The sequence below is a fragment of the Stenella coeruleoalba genome (assembly GCF_951394435.1).
Source record: "Stenella coeruleoalba genome assembly, chromosome: 3".
In the NCBI taxonomy this organism is placed as follows: Eukaryota; Metazoa; Chordata; class Mammalia; order Artiodactyla; family Delphinidae; genus Stenella; species Stenella coeruleoalba.
The window spans coordinates 162,782,371-162,797,918 of record NC_137148.1 but is presented as its reverse complement, the minus strand read 5'-3'; the positions used below and the strand labels follow the sequence as shown (position 1 = coordinate 162,797,918).

At 52.8% G+C, this 15,548-nt stretch overlaps 1 protein-coding gene across 1 annotated transcript in view; it reads right to left on the bottom strand.

Moving 5' to 3' along the window:
- The window catches only part of KLHL26 (kelch like family member 26), a 28,720-nt gene extending 27,561 nt beyond the window's left edge, over positions 1-1,159 (bottom strand). Inside the window, 1 exon segment of the mRNA XM_079917589.1 lies at positions 1,076-1,159. Within this exon segment, the coding sequence (XP_079773715.1) occupies positions 1,076-1,152 (77 nt within the window). The 5' untranslated portion in view covers positions 1,153-1,159.
- Positions 1,160-15,548: the final 14,389 nt, after the last annotated feature.

Here is a 15,548-nt window from a genome sequence, read left to right as displayed (position 1 = left end):
AGCAGACTGTCCTGGGGGACTGGGATGAGAAGGTCTAGATTACTCTGGCCTTGTGCAATGGGAAGAGGGAGGGAGGTCTTACATCCTAAGATCCCCCCTTTCCCTCTGAGAACCCAGAACAATGCATAAAAATATCTTCAATTACTATGCCAATTCTGCGGTTCAAACAACCAGTCTCAGGACTTGTCCAAAGGGAAAGGGGGCCTCTCTCAGACCAAAAGGGGTGAATTCTTCCACCATGATCTGAGGGCAAGACCATGCTTCAAGTTCTTTTCCCTGGGGGTGAATGGGATTTACAACCCATGTGGCTTGGAGGGAGGAGCCACAAGGTCGGGCCCTTCTCATGTATTTTTTAAACCTTCAGCGCTCTCTCACCATCTTCAGGCTTCCCAAGACCCATTCTAGCCCCCCAGGACCCCTGGGACCCCAAGACCTCTCCCTGCCAATCAGGACTCACTGGGACCCCCAGGGCCCCTCAGCTCCCTCTCTCAGGTTCTCCCTGGTCCCTCAGGCCTCTTTCAGGCCCTTGGGTTCGCTTGAGCCTCCTACTCCCAACCTTCTACAGTCCTCACCCCTCCCAGGTCCCCTCAGCATGTCCTCAGGACCACCTTTAGGAACCTCAGGGTCCTTCAGCACCCTCCAAGAAGCCGTGGGCCTCAGCCCTCCAAATTCCCCTCAGCCCCTCCTCAGAGTCGCCCACACAGCCTCAACAACCTCAAGACTTCCTATAGCCCCTGCTCAGGACCTCCCTGCCTCCCAGACCCCTTGGCATCCCCAGTTCCCCCATGGCCACATCACAGTCAGGAGCCCCTGCGTTTCCTTTCAGATCTCCACACCCCTCAAAGCCCTCTCAGGCCCCTAGGGCCGCATGCAGACGCCTGGAGGCCCTGGGGCCCCCAATCCGCCTTCGGATGACCCGTGAACAGCCCTCAGTCCCCTCAGTACTCCATAGCCACCTAAAGTCCGCAGCCCCCGTAAAAATCCTCGAGCCTGCCCAGGCCACTCCTCCAGGACTCCCCTTAGGTCACTCCAGCCCCGGGGCAGGTGCAGGCCCACCCTGTGGGCTGGTTCTCACCTGTTAGGGCGCTCGGGGCCCGGGCCCGCGCGGAAGCCGCCGCCACCAGCGCCACCACTGCCACCGGACGCCGCCATCTTCCCGCCGCCGCCACAGCGCGTGCTAGTGACGGGAACCGCGCGCGCCGGCCCGGGAGACTAAGTCTCGGGGGGTGGGGCGGGGCCTGCTCTGCGGAGGGGCGGGGCCCTAGGCGAGGGGCGGGGCCGGGTCTGAGGAGGAAGCGGGTCCTGGGCCGCGAGGGAGCGGGGTCTGCGGATGCGCGGGGGAGGGCAAAGGCAAGTGCCGGTTCTGCGGGAGGAGGGGGGGTGGGGCCTGGGGAGAGGGGCGGAGTCTGGGACGAGGCACGGTCGTGGGTCTGAGGAGGGACAGGAGACTGGTGGGACAGGGACAAGGGGCGGGGGGGCATAGTCTACGGAGGGACGTGGCCCGAGTAAGGGGAAGGACCTGTCTGGGAGAGACTGGCCAAAGGAAACCTGTGCGTGTGGGGGCGTGGCCTGGGGGGGCGAGGAATGAGGCGAGGGTGAGACGTAGCTAGTAGGGGCAGCCCGACCGTTTAGTGCTGCACTTCAGGAGCGGGGTTGGCTGTGGGAAAGGGGAGCGGCGGAGCCGAGCCGAGATGAGAGGAAGGACATGGAGAAACTGGTCGAAGAAATCTGAGAAACCCCCCTCTCTCCTTCCAGGGTCACTCCCTCGCCAAGACCTCCCTCAGACTCAGGAACTCACCTGGTGCCCAGGCCTCAGACTTCCAACCCATCTTTGGGTCCCAGCCTTCCCCCATCTTCCCAGAGCCTCCTCTCTCCCATCCAAGAACCTCCACCTTCAGATTCCAACATCTGCCCTCAGATCCCCAAACCTCCTGCTTCACCCTCAGTTGTGGTTCCCATACCCCCAAACCCCTGCCCTCAAGTTATCTCCCCCATCCTCCGCTCAAATCCCAACTCCACTCCCCAAATCCTTGCCCACAGACCCTTCAAACCCACACTTACACCCCCAAAGTCCATTCCACCAGACCCAACCCCCTTGGACATCCCAGCTCCAGTGCCGCAAACACCCCTGTCTTCAGCCAGGGCGCGAAGTCCTGCATCTATTTCCCTTTGTTCTTCCTTCTTCCCTCCCTTTCCTCTCCTCCCTTCTGGACCCCATGGAGCCCAGAGCCAAGAAGGTAAAGTTTCCAGAGCCTTTGAGGCCACCCCCCACCCCACCCCCAACCCACTGAACGCCTAGAATCTTCACCCTGGAAGGGTCCAAGCTTCCAGGATTTTCTCTCCAGCCTTGAACCCATTTATTCTTTCACCCTCTAAGTTGGAAAACCCTCCCTTGTGCAGCCTCAGACAGGGTCCAAGGGTCCAAATGGGGCTCAGAGCCTTCCTGCAGTCAGCGCTGGGGAAAGGGGGTAGACATGGGGCTGGAGGGCCCAGAGGAGGAAGCAAGGGGCCTCCCTGGGTGGGCTCCTTCAGGTAGAACCAGACGCAACTGATCCATCTCCAGCAGAGGGTCGGGTACACAGTAGGTACTCAATCATTTGTGTAAAATGCTCAGGACACTTTAAGTTGATAGATACCAGGTGCTGAAGGGCCCTGCTAACTCCTCCAGCACACAGTAAGCGCTCGATAAATATTGAATGTGTGAGAGCATGAGCAGCTCACATTCCGGCTAGCTCTGCACACATCCCCTCACCTGCCTGTGGTCTGCCTGCCACTTGAGCCTTTATTCCGGATGAACCACATGCAGGCATCAAACCCCGCTCAGCAGAGACCTTCAGCTCGCACGCCCGACACATACAGCTGTAGGCAATGGCATCCATATGCACCCACACTTCATAAACACACAGATTTGACCCACATGTCAGACACATAGTCAAAGATAAGCAAGAAGGGGTTCACTGGGCCCCTGGCTGCGTGCTTACAGGTAGCACACTGCAGGCGCATGGTCTGTGGACACACTAGTTACTTCAAGATCACATAGCACAGGACAGCCAGTGCAAAGGCCCTGAGGTAGCATGCCTGCAGTGTTGCCTGGTGGGGGAAAGTGAGGGAGAGGGAGAGGGAAGGAGAAGATGAGGTGGGCAGCCACGAGGGGTGGTCTAGGTCATGGAGGGCCTTGTGGACCACTGAGGAGGCATTTTCCCTGTGTGAAATGGGGGGGGGGGCTAGTGAGCAGAGGGAGTATAACCAACACTGACAGTTGGAGGCAATATCTTGACTTAGAGACATTACTTAGGAGGCAAGATTTCCTGGCCAAAAGATGGTGCTCATCCCATGGTGGTGGCCAGGGAGGAATGGGAGGCGATCCTTGCCAGGATGTACTTTGCAGGTGGAGCCAACAGGTGATACAGCAGATGGGATGTCGGGGGGCAGGCAGAGCGAGGCCAGGAATCCCCCCCAGCGTTCTTGGCCTGAGCCCAATGGGCTGCAATACCTGGAATGCATCACGGGCAGGTGGGGACAGAGAGGACCCAGGAAGGTTACTGCACACAGTCATCCAATAATGATGACCCACGGTCTGGCAGAGCGCACAGGCAGGGACATGGCAGACAGCGTCTGCAGGCCTGGCCACCATCTGGCCCACAGCTGGCACAGCTCTCCCAGAGGCAAAGGCCTCACCACCTGCTCCCCGCTCCAGACCAGCTGTGGGACTCACGGCCCCAGGTTGGAGCTGGGAGGCCTCCTTATAACCTCCAGGTGTTACAGAGGAGGAAATTGAGGCCTGGGGGATAGGAGATGCCTTGCTTTCCTACATCCTCACCCTGGGGCCTCATCCACCCTGTCTGCCCTTCACCATTGAGTGGCCTCAGAGCAAGCTGCTGACACTCGGGCGCCTCCTTCTGCTTCTCTATAAACTAGAGAGGTCGCCATCAAATAAATTCTCACAATCTTTGCTATTACCCTTCGTTGTGCATCAACTTCTTATGAGCCTCGAGGCCTTGAGTGGGTTGCTCCAGCTCTACACATCAGTTTTCCCATCTTCAAAATGTCCTTGTGGGACAGAGCAGAAGCCCGGATAAAATAAGCAATGTACAGGGCTCAGGGCCACTCAGGTAGTAGATCCTAACTCCATGCCAGCTGTGGGCATCTCCCCTCTCCCACACTCACTCTTCGACCCTCAGCCCTGCTTGATTTTTCTATCTAACAAACTCTGCATTTTAGGTTTCCTTGTTTTAAAATGGAGATATAATTCCCATGCCGTAAAATTCACCATTGTAAAGTGTACAATTCAATGGCATTCAGTGCATTCATGATGTCATGCAATCAGCACCTCTATCTAGTTCCAAAACATTTCCATCACCCCAAAAGGAAACCCCATCCCCGTTAGCTGTCACTCTCTGTTCCCACTCCCTCAGCCCCTGGCGATCACTAATCTGTTTTCTGTCCCCATGGATTTACCTATTCTGAACATTTCATATAAATGGAATGACATGTGTCCTCCTGGGTCTGGCTTGTTTTATTTTATTCAGCATAATGCTTTTGAGGTTCATCCACATTGTAGCATGTGTCAGTGCTTCATTTCTTTTTATGACTGGGTAATATGCCATAGTATGGGGATTTCCCTGGCAGTCCAGTGGTTAAGACACTGCAATTCCACTACAGGGGGTGTGGGTTCGATCACTGATCGGGGAACTAAGATCCCACATGCTGTGCGGCATGGCCAAAAAAAAAAAAAAAAAATTCCACAGTATGGATGGACCACGTTTTGTTTATTTATTCATCCACTGATGGACATTTGGGTTGTTCCTCTCTTGGCGATTGTGACTAGTGTTGCTGTGAACATGCGTATACAAGCATCTGTCAGAGTCCCTGTGTTCACTTTTGGGGGGGGGTACATACCTAGGAGTGGAATTGCTGGATCACAGGTTAGCTCTATAAGGAATTTTTTGAGGAACTGTCTTGCATTTTCTTTTCTTTTCTTTTCTTGTTTTTTGGCCTCATGGCATGCGTCGCTTGCAGGATCTTAGTTCCCCAATCAGGGATTGAACCCGGGCCCTCAGCAGTGAAAGCGCATAGTCCTAACCACTGGACCACCCGGGAATTCCCTGCATTTTCTTTTCTTCCTTATCCTCTGTCATCTCCTCAAGGGATGGGGACTCTGTTTTCTTCCTGGCTACTCCACAGAGCCCTGGGCAGCACCCAGAATGTTAAGTAAATACACGATGCATGAACAAATCAATGTGACTCTTGGCTGAACAAGAACTCTTAGGTTCTCTGGGTTCTCAATTTCCATATATGTGAAATGCGAATGGACTCAATCCTTCCCTTGGTAAGAATTAGTCCTGGGCTTCCCTGGTGGAGCAGTGGTTAAGAATCCACCTGCCAATGCAGGGGACACGGGTTCGAGCCCACGTCCAGGAAGATCCCACATGCCGCGGAGCAGCTAGGCCCATGGGCCACAACTACTGAGCCTGCACTCTAGAGCCCGCAAACCACAACTACTGAGCCCACACGCCACAACTACTGAAGCCCATATGCCTAGAGCCTGTGTTCCGCAATGAGAAGCCACCACCATGAGAAGCCCATGCACTGCAACAAAGAGTAGCCCCTGCTTGCCGCAACTAAAGAAAGACTGTGCACAGCAACGAAGACCCAACGCAGCCAAAAATAAAATAAATTTAAAAAAAAAAAGAAGGAAAAGAATTAGTCCCCCTTTCTCCAAAAAGGCTGTGAGCCTGACACTCAGATGCCCACAGTATAAGCACCATGGGCTGCTAACTCGCCCCAAGCAAACAGTCACCAATTCTGCATTTCTTCCTCCCACTGCTGCCTCCACAGATGCTCAATGGCCGGAACCTGAACAGCAGAGAAGGTCAAGTGCAGAGATGGGGAGGGGCTCCTGCAGTTACACAGCAATGGCTTTGGGCTCTGCGCCTTAAGGAGTGGGCCGTCTGGGAGGCTGAGACAGAGACAGCTCTGGGGAGCCCCACCTCAGTTGGAGCACTGGGGGCAGACGCCAGTCCACAGCCAGGCAGGACCAGGACTGCTGCTTAGAGGTGAGCCAACCCCAGGGAACCTCATGCAGGGTGGGCAAAGGAGGCCCCAGTAACTGATCCCCAGTGGAAGTGGGCTCTGGGCGAGGGGAGGAATCCCAGCTTCCTCTGTTGTTACTATTAATAACATAGTAGCCACTATGGGCCAAGTGTTGTGACATGTCCTCCCAGAAGCTTCTTCCTATGAGCCAGGGGTCCTGGTAGCTCCCCAGGACCAAAGTCACATGTGAGTGTCCGGCAGAGCCCAGCCTCAAGCCAGATCCAAATCTCACCTCGTTTCAAATCTACACTCTTCACAGCTGACTCATCCCCTCTCAGCCTCAGTTTTCTCATCTTTAAAATTGGCGTACACCCAAGGGACGTGAAATCGGGTGTTTAAACAAATACACATGCACACATGTTCACAGCAGCATTAGTCACGACCGCCAAAAGGAGGAAACAGCCCAAGTGTCCATCAAGTGACAAATGGATAAGCAAAATGTGGTCCATTCATACAATGGACTATTACTCAGCCATGAGAAGGAATGAAGCTCTGACACATGCTATAACGTGGAAGAACCTAGAAAATATGCCGAGTGAAAGAAGCCAGACACAAAAGGTCACCTTTTGTATGATTCCATTTATATGAAATGTCCAAAACAGGCCAATCCTTAGAGACAGAAAGCAGACTGGTGGTTGCCAGGGGCTGGGGGAGGGGGGTGGGGAGTGGCTGCTAATGGGAACAGGGCTTCTTTTCGGGAAAAATGGAAATGTTCTGAACTAAACAGAGGTGATGGTTGCACAATATCGTGAATGTACTAAATGTCACTGAATTGTTCACTTTAAAATAGTTAATTTTAGGGAGTTCCCTGGTTGCCTAGTGGTTAGGATCTGGTGCTTCACTGCCAAGGGCCTGGGTTCAATCCCTGGACGGGGAACTGATACCCCTCAAGCTGCGCAGCAAGGCAAAAAAAAAGGTTAATTTTGCATTATGTGAATCTCACTTCAGTGGGAAAAAAAAAGGGGAGGGGCATAGAGACCACTTCCTTCCAGGATTGTGAGTGGGGCTCAGTGACAAATAAACATAGTTGCCCTTTATCTTGCTCTCTCGCTGTCACCCCAGCCGGCCTCACTGCAGCGCCCCCTTGAAGTCAGATCTGCACCGGGTCCACCTTCTCTAACTTTACCTGCCATCTAGAACGTTTCCTGCCTGGGTCACCCTCCAGGGCCACCACCATAGCTATACCTCCTAAGATCATACTGGGTACTCGGTGACCTCCAGACTTTGACCCTCATCCTCACAACAACCTTGCGAAGTGGGGAAAGTGAGACTCAGAGAGTGGAAGCATCCTGCCAAGGCTCAGGAGCAGGAAATGGAGCCCCCAATCTCCGACTCCGAGGCTATGCCCTCTCCAGCACCCCATGCTGACTCCCTCTCCTCCTTTTCTTCAGGCATTCAATGAGCACTTATTGACAGCTTCCTATGCCCCAGACCCTGTGACGGGCACGGAGTACATGCTCCAGACAAGGCTGAGACAGCCCTACCCCCAGGAGAACAGTCTCGCTGAAAAGAAATTGAACAAACACCCTCACTGTACTGGGTTGAATGGTGTCCCCCCAAAGACATGTCCACCTGGAACCTCGAAATATGACCTTTTTTGGGATAAGGGTCTTTGCAGATATAATTAAGGTAAGGATCTCGAGATGAGATTATCCTGGATTGGGTGAGGGAGCTAAATCCAATGACTTGTGTCCCTAGAAGAAGAGGTAAATCCAAACAGAGGGAAGGCCATGTGAAGATAGAGGCAGAGATTGGAGGGATGTGGCCACAAGCCAAGGAATGCCTGGAGCCACCAGAAGTTGGACGAGGCAGGGAAGGATCCTCCTCTAGAGCCTCCAGAGGGAGCACAGCTGCCGACACTTTGATTTCAGACTTCTGGCACGGCAGAAGGGCTGGTCAGTGTGGTCTCGTGCACCCTCCCATGTTCTTCAAACCCACCACAGGTCTCTTCCTCCAGGAAGCCTTCCTGGCTGCTCAGCAGAGACCCCATTTCCCCTCTGCCTAGTCTGGCTGCCTAGCCTGTGTCCAGATTGGGGCCTTGCCATGTTTCCAGCCTCTTGAATCCAGCACTGACTGGCAGCAAATCTGTCGGTGAATGAATAATATTTTCTTGTGCTGGCTCTGCTCTGGCTTTCCTTCGTTGCTTCCAGCCTTGCAGCTCTCTTGGGCCTCCCAGTGTCCGCACTATCACCCCAGAACCCAGCCCCCACTGGCTTCTCCTACAGGGGGAGAGGGTCCCCAGCCCAAGCTCCCTGTGTGTGACTTCTTTTAGGGAAGAGCAGAAAAACCCAACATTGAAGACAGATGGAGCCGAGTTTGCACCTTCTCTGCAATTTTTTTTTTAAGTTACCATTTACAGAGTGTTTTCAATGCCCAGAACTGTGCATTCTCGTGTATTCTCACCACACCTCTGAACGGTTATCAGTGTCCCCATTTTAGAGATGGAAACGTGATGGCTCTTACGCTCATCTGGTGGGAATGTCAACTGGTACAACCACTTGGGACAGCCGTTTGGCAATATTTGCTAAAAGGGAGTATTTGTACACTCTGTGGCCTAGCAATTCCAGCCTTGGGCATTTTACGAGTGTCCTGGGGCTGCCGCAACAAATGACCACAAACGGATGGTTTAAAACAGAAATTTACTCTCTCACAGTTCAAGAGGCCAGAAGTCCAAAATCAAGAGGTTGGCAGGGTTGGTTCCTTCTGAGGGCTCCGAGGGAGAATCACGCCTCTCTCCCAGCTTCTGGTGTTGTCTGCCATTTTTGTCATCCCTTGACTTGCAGCTATACCACTCCAATCTCTGCCTCTATCTTCACATGGCCTTCTTCTCATATCTCTCTGCATATTCATTTCTGTCCCTAACCAAGACACTCTCACTGGATTTGGGGCCCACCTTAATCCAGTTTGATCTGGATTCTTAGCTAAATTCCATCTGCAAAGACCCTATTTCCAAACAAGGTCACATTCTGAGGTTCCAGGTAGACATGAATTGGGGGGGATTTGGGGCACCACTCAACCCACTACAGGTATCCCTCCAACAGAAAGGAGGACAGGGATTCACCAAAATATGTAAACATAAATGGTCATAGCAGCCCCAAACTGGAAACAGCCCAAAGGTTCATCAACAGGTTGATGGATAAACAGACAACGACATGGTCAGTGGTGGAATACTATGCAACAAGGAAAAAGAATGACCCACTACTACATGTATCCCACAAGGGATCTCACCAACGCTAAGCAAAAGAAACAAAAAGGACACGTGTTGTGATTCCATGTACTTGAAATTCACAAACAGGCCACACTAAACTGTGGTGACAGAGGTTGGGCCAGGGGGCCACCTGGTGGGGATCATCAGGGAGGCAAATCAGTGACCACAAAGGGACACGGGGCCTTGGGGTGATGGAAATGTCCTATATCTTGATTATGGGGCAACGGGGGATTACATTTGTCAAAATTCATTGAGCACTTAACATGGTTGTATTATTAAATGTAAAGTTTGCCTCATTAAAGCTGATTTATTAAACAAAAATAGGGAGTTCCCTGGTGGCCTAGTAGTTAAGATTCCGGTGCGTTCACTGCCGTGACCCAGGTTCAATCCTTGGTAGGGGAACTGAGATCCTGCAAGCTGCATGGCACGGCAAAAAAACAAAAACAAAACAAAACAAAAAAACAGGTCCGGGCTTCCCTGGTGTACAGTGGTTGGGAATCCGCCTGCCAGTGCAGGGGACATGGGTTCGAGCCCTGGTCCAGGAAGATCCTACATGCCGTGGAGCAGCTAAGCCTGTGTGCCACAACTACTGAGCCTGCGCTCTGGAGCCCGCGTGCCACAACTACTGAAGCCCGTGCATCTAGAGCCCGTGCTCCGCAACAAGAAAAGCCACCGCAATGGGAAGTCGGTGTACCACAACGAAGACTAGCCCCGGCTCGCCGCAACTAGAGAAAGCCCATGCGCAGCAAGGAAGACCCAATGCAGCCAAAAATAAATTAATTAATTAATTAATTTTTAAAAAAAAGCAGGTCGGATGGAGCCAAGGGGACAGAGGTTAGATGTGGGGCTGCCTCTGGGAAGTGACTGGAAGCGGGCACAAGGAAGCCCCTGGGGGCTGGTGGGTACTCTGTATTTGGGTCACAGGAGTGTTACCATTCATTGGGCTGCACAGTAAAAATGGGTGCACCTTGCTGTTTGTAAGTTACATTGGATTGAAAAGAAAAAACCTGGGGCTCAGAGAGGTAAGTAACTCACCCAAGGTTCCAGCAGGATAGTGTGAGAGCTGCCTACCCTGGAGCTCATCACCACCTCCTGGTCTCATCACCCCCTCTCTCCATTCAATCAACAAGCACTTATTATGCACCTAGGGATTCAACCGTAAGCACACGAGACCCGATCCCCGTCCTTCATGTTCCAGAATATTCTGGAATGTATATTCTAATGGGAAGGACAAACCTGAGACATACAAACCAATCAATGGCCAAGATCTTTCCAGATGTGATCATTGCCATGAAGGCAATGGGCTGAGAGTGACCGAGCGGGGAAGGACTGCTTTAACCAGGAGGTTGGGGAGAGCCTCTTTGAGGAGGTGATGTCCCAGCTTTAATAAAGCAGGAGACAGAATGTTCTAGGGTGTTCTGGGACATTCCAGAACATTGTGGAAGGGCCCAGAATGTTCCAGAATATTCCAGGGGGAGGTACGGTGTATGGATCAAGCCGGGTGCCTGAAAGAGCCTGAGGAACAGAGGTGAGACCACATTGGCTGGGTTGACATGGGCAAGGCTTGGAGCTAGGAGGGAGCGTGTTGACAAAGATGTATTGACAGCAGCCTCCTCAATGTGTGGGACACAGCTGTGACCGAGACTGCTACAGTGTCGCATCATTTATTAAACCAATCATCACACAAGCAAAGAAGCCATAACTTAATTGTCAACATGATAGAGGCTTGAGCTGGAGCGTAGTGAGTTAGGGGGGCTGGGCTGAGTCACGAGTTCAAGGAGAGACATTCGGGCTGAAAAGTTGGCTAGGAAGAGATCAGAGTCTTCCAGCCAGAGGGAACAGACTGTGTGGGGACTGTTGGAGCCACAGGAACCTGGTGGGACTGGGTGTGAAGGGGGTGGTGGGCAGCATCACGTGACACAGGACCCCTGGAGACTTCAGTTTCCCTGTTGGGCTCACACTTGGCCCCAAGCAGGGACTTAAGCAATCCTCAGCTGGGATCTGACTTAAGCAATCCTCAGCTGGGATCTGGCCTGCACCTGCCCCCCTCACAGAAGAGAAAGACATGAGTCCCCATTCTTCCCTCCAAGATCTTGCAGAGTGTCTCCAGGGACGCCTCCCTCCCTCCCTTCCCACCCCTAGGCCCAGAACTCAGGCCTGTCGCCAGGGAACCAGGACCGCAGGTTGCCATGGCAACCCTCACTACCCAGACACATGGGCGCTCCCGCTTGTTGCCATGACACCAGCCACCCACCCACCTTCCACCAGGCCTGCACTGGGGTACGAGAGGAAGGCGGAGGGAGCGGCAGAGAGGGTGGCATCCCAGATGCCTTGCGGAGCTGGGGGGAGGGCTGGGGACAGACGAGGAAACTGAGGCTCAGAGAGCTGCAGCAAGTCAGGACTTATCTGTGGGTAAGCTCTGTGGACACCTGCCCCTGGGAGGAGCCTCTGATGGAGGTGAAGGTCTCCCTCTCTCCTAAGACTCCAGAAGAGTCTTCACTTGGCACTTGAGGCCCCTTCTCCAGTGAAGCCCTCAGAACGGCAGGTTATGTGAGTAGGTATTACTTTTCTCTGAATGTACACACACACCTTCAACACGCATACCCGTGCACCTGGGACACCCTCCCTTCTCCCCGGATTCTACCCATCCTTCAAAGCCCAGTTCAGCTGCCACCTCTTTCAGGCAGCCATCAGTCACCACCAGCTTGGAAGGGAATCCTCTCTCACCTCCACACATCTACAGGGCTCACAGTTTCTACCCGCACCAAATGGCGTTACGCATTCCACAACTATGAGGGATCCGATCTGGGCCCAACCCTGGGCTGTTCACCAGGGTTTCAAGAACTAATGCACTAGGGACTTCCCTAGTGGCGCAGTGGTTAAGAATCTGCCTACCAATGCAGGGGACGCAGGTTCGAGCCCTGGTCCGGGAATATCCCACATGCCGCAGAGCAGCTATGCCCGTGCGCCACAACTGCTGAGTCTGCACTCTGGAGCCCACGAGCCACAACTACTGAGATTGGGTGCCACGCTACTGAAGCCCACGTGCCTAGAGCCACCGCAATGAGAAGCCCACGCACCGCAACCAAGAGTAGCCCCTGCTTGCCGCAACTAGAGAAAGCCCGTGCGCAGCAATGAAGACCTAATGCAGCCAAAAATAAATTAATTAATAAATTTTAAAAAAATAATTAATGCACTAGGGAATTCCCCAGTGATCCTGTGGTTAGGACTTCATGTTCTCACTGCCAGGGACCCTGGTTCAATCCCTGGTCCGGGACCTAAGATCCTGTAAGCCATGAAGCAAGGCCAAAAAAAAAAAAAGATTTAATGCACTAGACACACAGCAGCATACAAACAAAGCTCTCTGCCCTTGCAGCTCAGTCTTGAGAGAGGGGAGGGAGGACAAAGAGACCGGGATCAGTCACAACTTTTCAGTTCCAAGGAACCCAACACAAACTGGCTTAAGCCAAAAAATCAAGGACAAGATGGCTTCAGGCACAGCCTGATCCAGGACTTCCAGCAAAGGCATGAAGATACTGTCTCTTTCCATCCCTCTAGCTTCGGACTGACATTCTCCCAGCTCAACAACCCCACTTAACAGGGCATGTCTCTCTCCCAATAAATCCCACCAATACCAGAGGAAGCTTGGGTCATGCTGCTCAACTTCCCCTGAGCCACATAGCTTTGATCAAACCAAACCAGAGTTCTGTTAGAGAGCAAGATGAGGGTGACAAGGTGACAGGTAGATTCCTACCAAGTCTATGATGGTGTTCTGAGCAGAGGGAGCAACTATAGCAAAGGTCTGGAGGCTGGAACATTGATGTCCCTTATGTCTTCAGACTAAAAGTTTGGAGGAACATAAGAGGTGGTGGCTGCCAGCTTGGTGAGGATTAAAAGCCCTTAAAAGGTAAGCAGAGGAGGTACTTCCCTGGTGGTCCAGTAGGTAAGACTCTCGCGTGCATGCCGCAACTAAGAGTTCACATGCCACAACAAAAACAAAAAAAATCCTGCATGCCACAAGTTAAAAAAAAAAAAAAAGAAAAGGTAAGCAGAGGAAATTAGGTGGTGTCCGAGGGCAACAGGGAGCTTGTAGGAGAGGGACAAGGTCAGACTTGTGTAGAGAATGGATGTGACTAGGTGAGGCTGCTTCTGGGGTCTGAGAGGGAAACAGGGAGACACCCAAGCAAAAATAATTACTGGTCACCTGCTCCATGCCAGTTCACATGTGAGACCCTAGGGAGCTGCCTTCCTGGAGCTCATAAAATTATGTTAAACGAGGCTGACATTGAAGCAAATAATTATTAATCGACTGTAAATGTGGTAAGCACAGGGAAGACGAACGGGGAGCTGAACATGGGTGTAACAGGGGATGCTGGCCGAGTCTGGGGTGGTGGGGATGTCTTTGGTTGAGCAGGAGCCCTTTTTGTTGAGAACTTTGGTAGAACAGGGCTTCGAGGGTGTTGCTGGCAGAGGGAGATGCAAGTGTAAAGGCCCTGGGGCTGGAAGGAACAAGGTAGGTTCGAGGGATCCAGAAAGAACCCATGTCAGCAAGGGACAAAGCCTCTGTAGAAGCGGTTGGAGATGCTAATTGGGCCAAGTCATGGGGGTCCTTGTTGGTTCATGTGGATATTTGGGCTCCTCATGGCAGCACTAGACCCCAGAATTAGGGTAACCATTTAAATAGATAATGGTGATCATCGCACATTGCAGATGTACCTAATGCCCCTGAACTGTACTCTTAAAAACTGGCTAAAATGGCAAATTTTATGTGATGCATATCTTTTACCACCACGAAAAAATAGAGGAAAAACCTTAAATGTACATCAACTCAAACTAAAGAACCAGGAAACAGTCCTTGAGTCGCACTAGCCAGGGCTGTGCAACACCATGTGGCTGCGGGTGGCGCAGACAGAACGTTTCCGTCATCACACAATGTTCTGCTGGGCAGCGCTGGCCTGCCATCACGTCTCACCTCTGCCCAGGTCTTATTTCCTGGTGACATTCCCGGGGCTGCTCTGAAACCCTACACTGGGCCCAGAAATGTACTCAGGGGCCTAAATTGTCTTTATGTTGAATCCTGATGCTCATATCAGGCAGGGTCCTGGCAGCAAGCAGGAGCCAGTCAGAATGGAAGATTCAGGAGAGCAGTAATAAAGGGGATATTTACAAAGGCGCCGCAGGGTTGGGTAACTGACATGGGGTGGTGCAGCACACAGGATGGGCAACAGTGGGGAGCTGTTAACACGCCCAGGCTGAAGGCTCATTTGGTGGAGTTGTGGCATTGGGTTGGAGGATGCAGGGAGAGAAACAGGGAGAGAAACCCCCAACTTCTCACTCCTCCTTCCTTCCACCTCCTGCTGGTGGCCCCCAGGCTGACTCTAGCAGAGGCTGAGGGCCCAAGTGAATCAACCTCCCAGGACACCGGGCGGGGTGAAGGGTGGTGGGGCAGATCATCAGCCCCACTCAGCTCTCTCTAACTCACCTTCCCCCAACCAGTCACTCATCACCCACAGGCCTCCATCAGACCTTGGAAATCTGTGCCACATTGACCACCATGTCCCTCATCCCAAACTCTTCCCAGGAGATGCGGCCCCCACCAGCCAAGAATCTCTGGTTGCCAGCAACAGAAACAACTCTAGCCTACTTAACCAAAAGATTTACTGGGAGGATCTTGGGGAGTCTGCAGAATGGACAGGAAGGATGGAGTGCCATGGCTGTGGCCTCATCAGGGTGGGCTGTTCCTGTCCTACAAGACTCCTCTTGAATGCAAAGTGCAGGAAAGAACGCCAAGTCTGGACCTCTTGGGTAAGGAAGGGGAGAGAACCTGTGGACAGGACCCTGAGACTGCCCCCAACGGGGCAGAGCTCCATCCCAAAAAGAAAGGCAGATGGAAGCCAGGTGGTGACAAAGTTAACAAATGTCCTCTTCAAGATGTGACCTGTCCATTTCACAGGAGCCACATGGAGGCCCAGGAAGGGGCACTGACCCACCTGGGCCAGGCAGGTGGCCCAAGCCGCTTATCCAGAGTCACCCCTAGTTAGGAATGTGATGTGCGCTGGGTAGCAGAGGGGCTGTCCTTCCAGGTGTCAGCTGGTTCTCACCACTCAAGCCACGGGGAGTTCCCGAAGTTCACCTCCCGCATCTCAGAAAGGGCCTGGTGGGCAGGGGTCATGGCCACGTTCAGGCCAGTCCCCAAGAGACAGGTGGAAAGACCAACAGAAGCAGGCTCAGTCCAAGATGGGTTTTA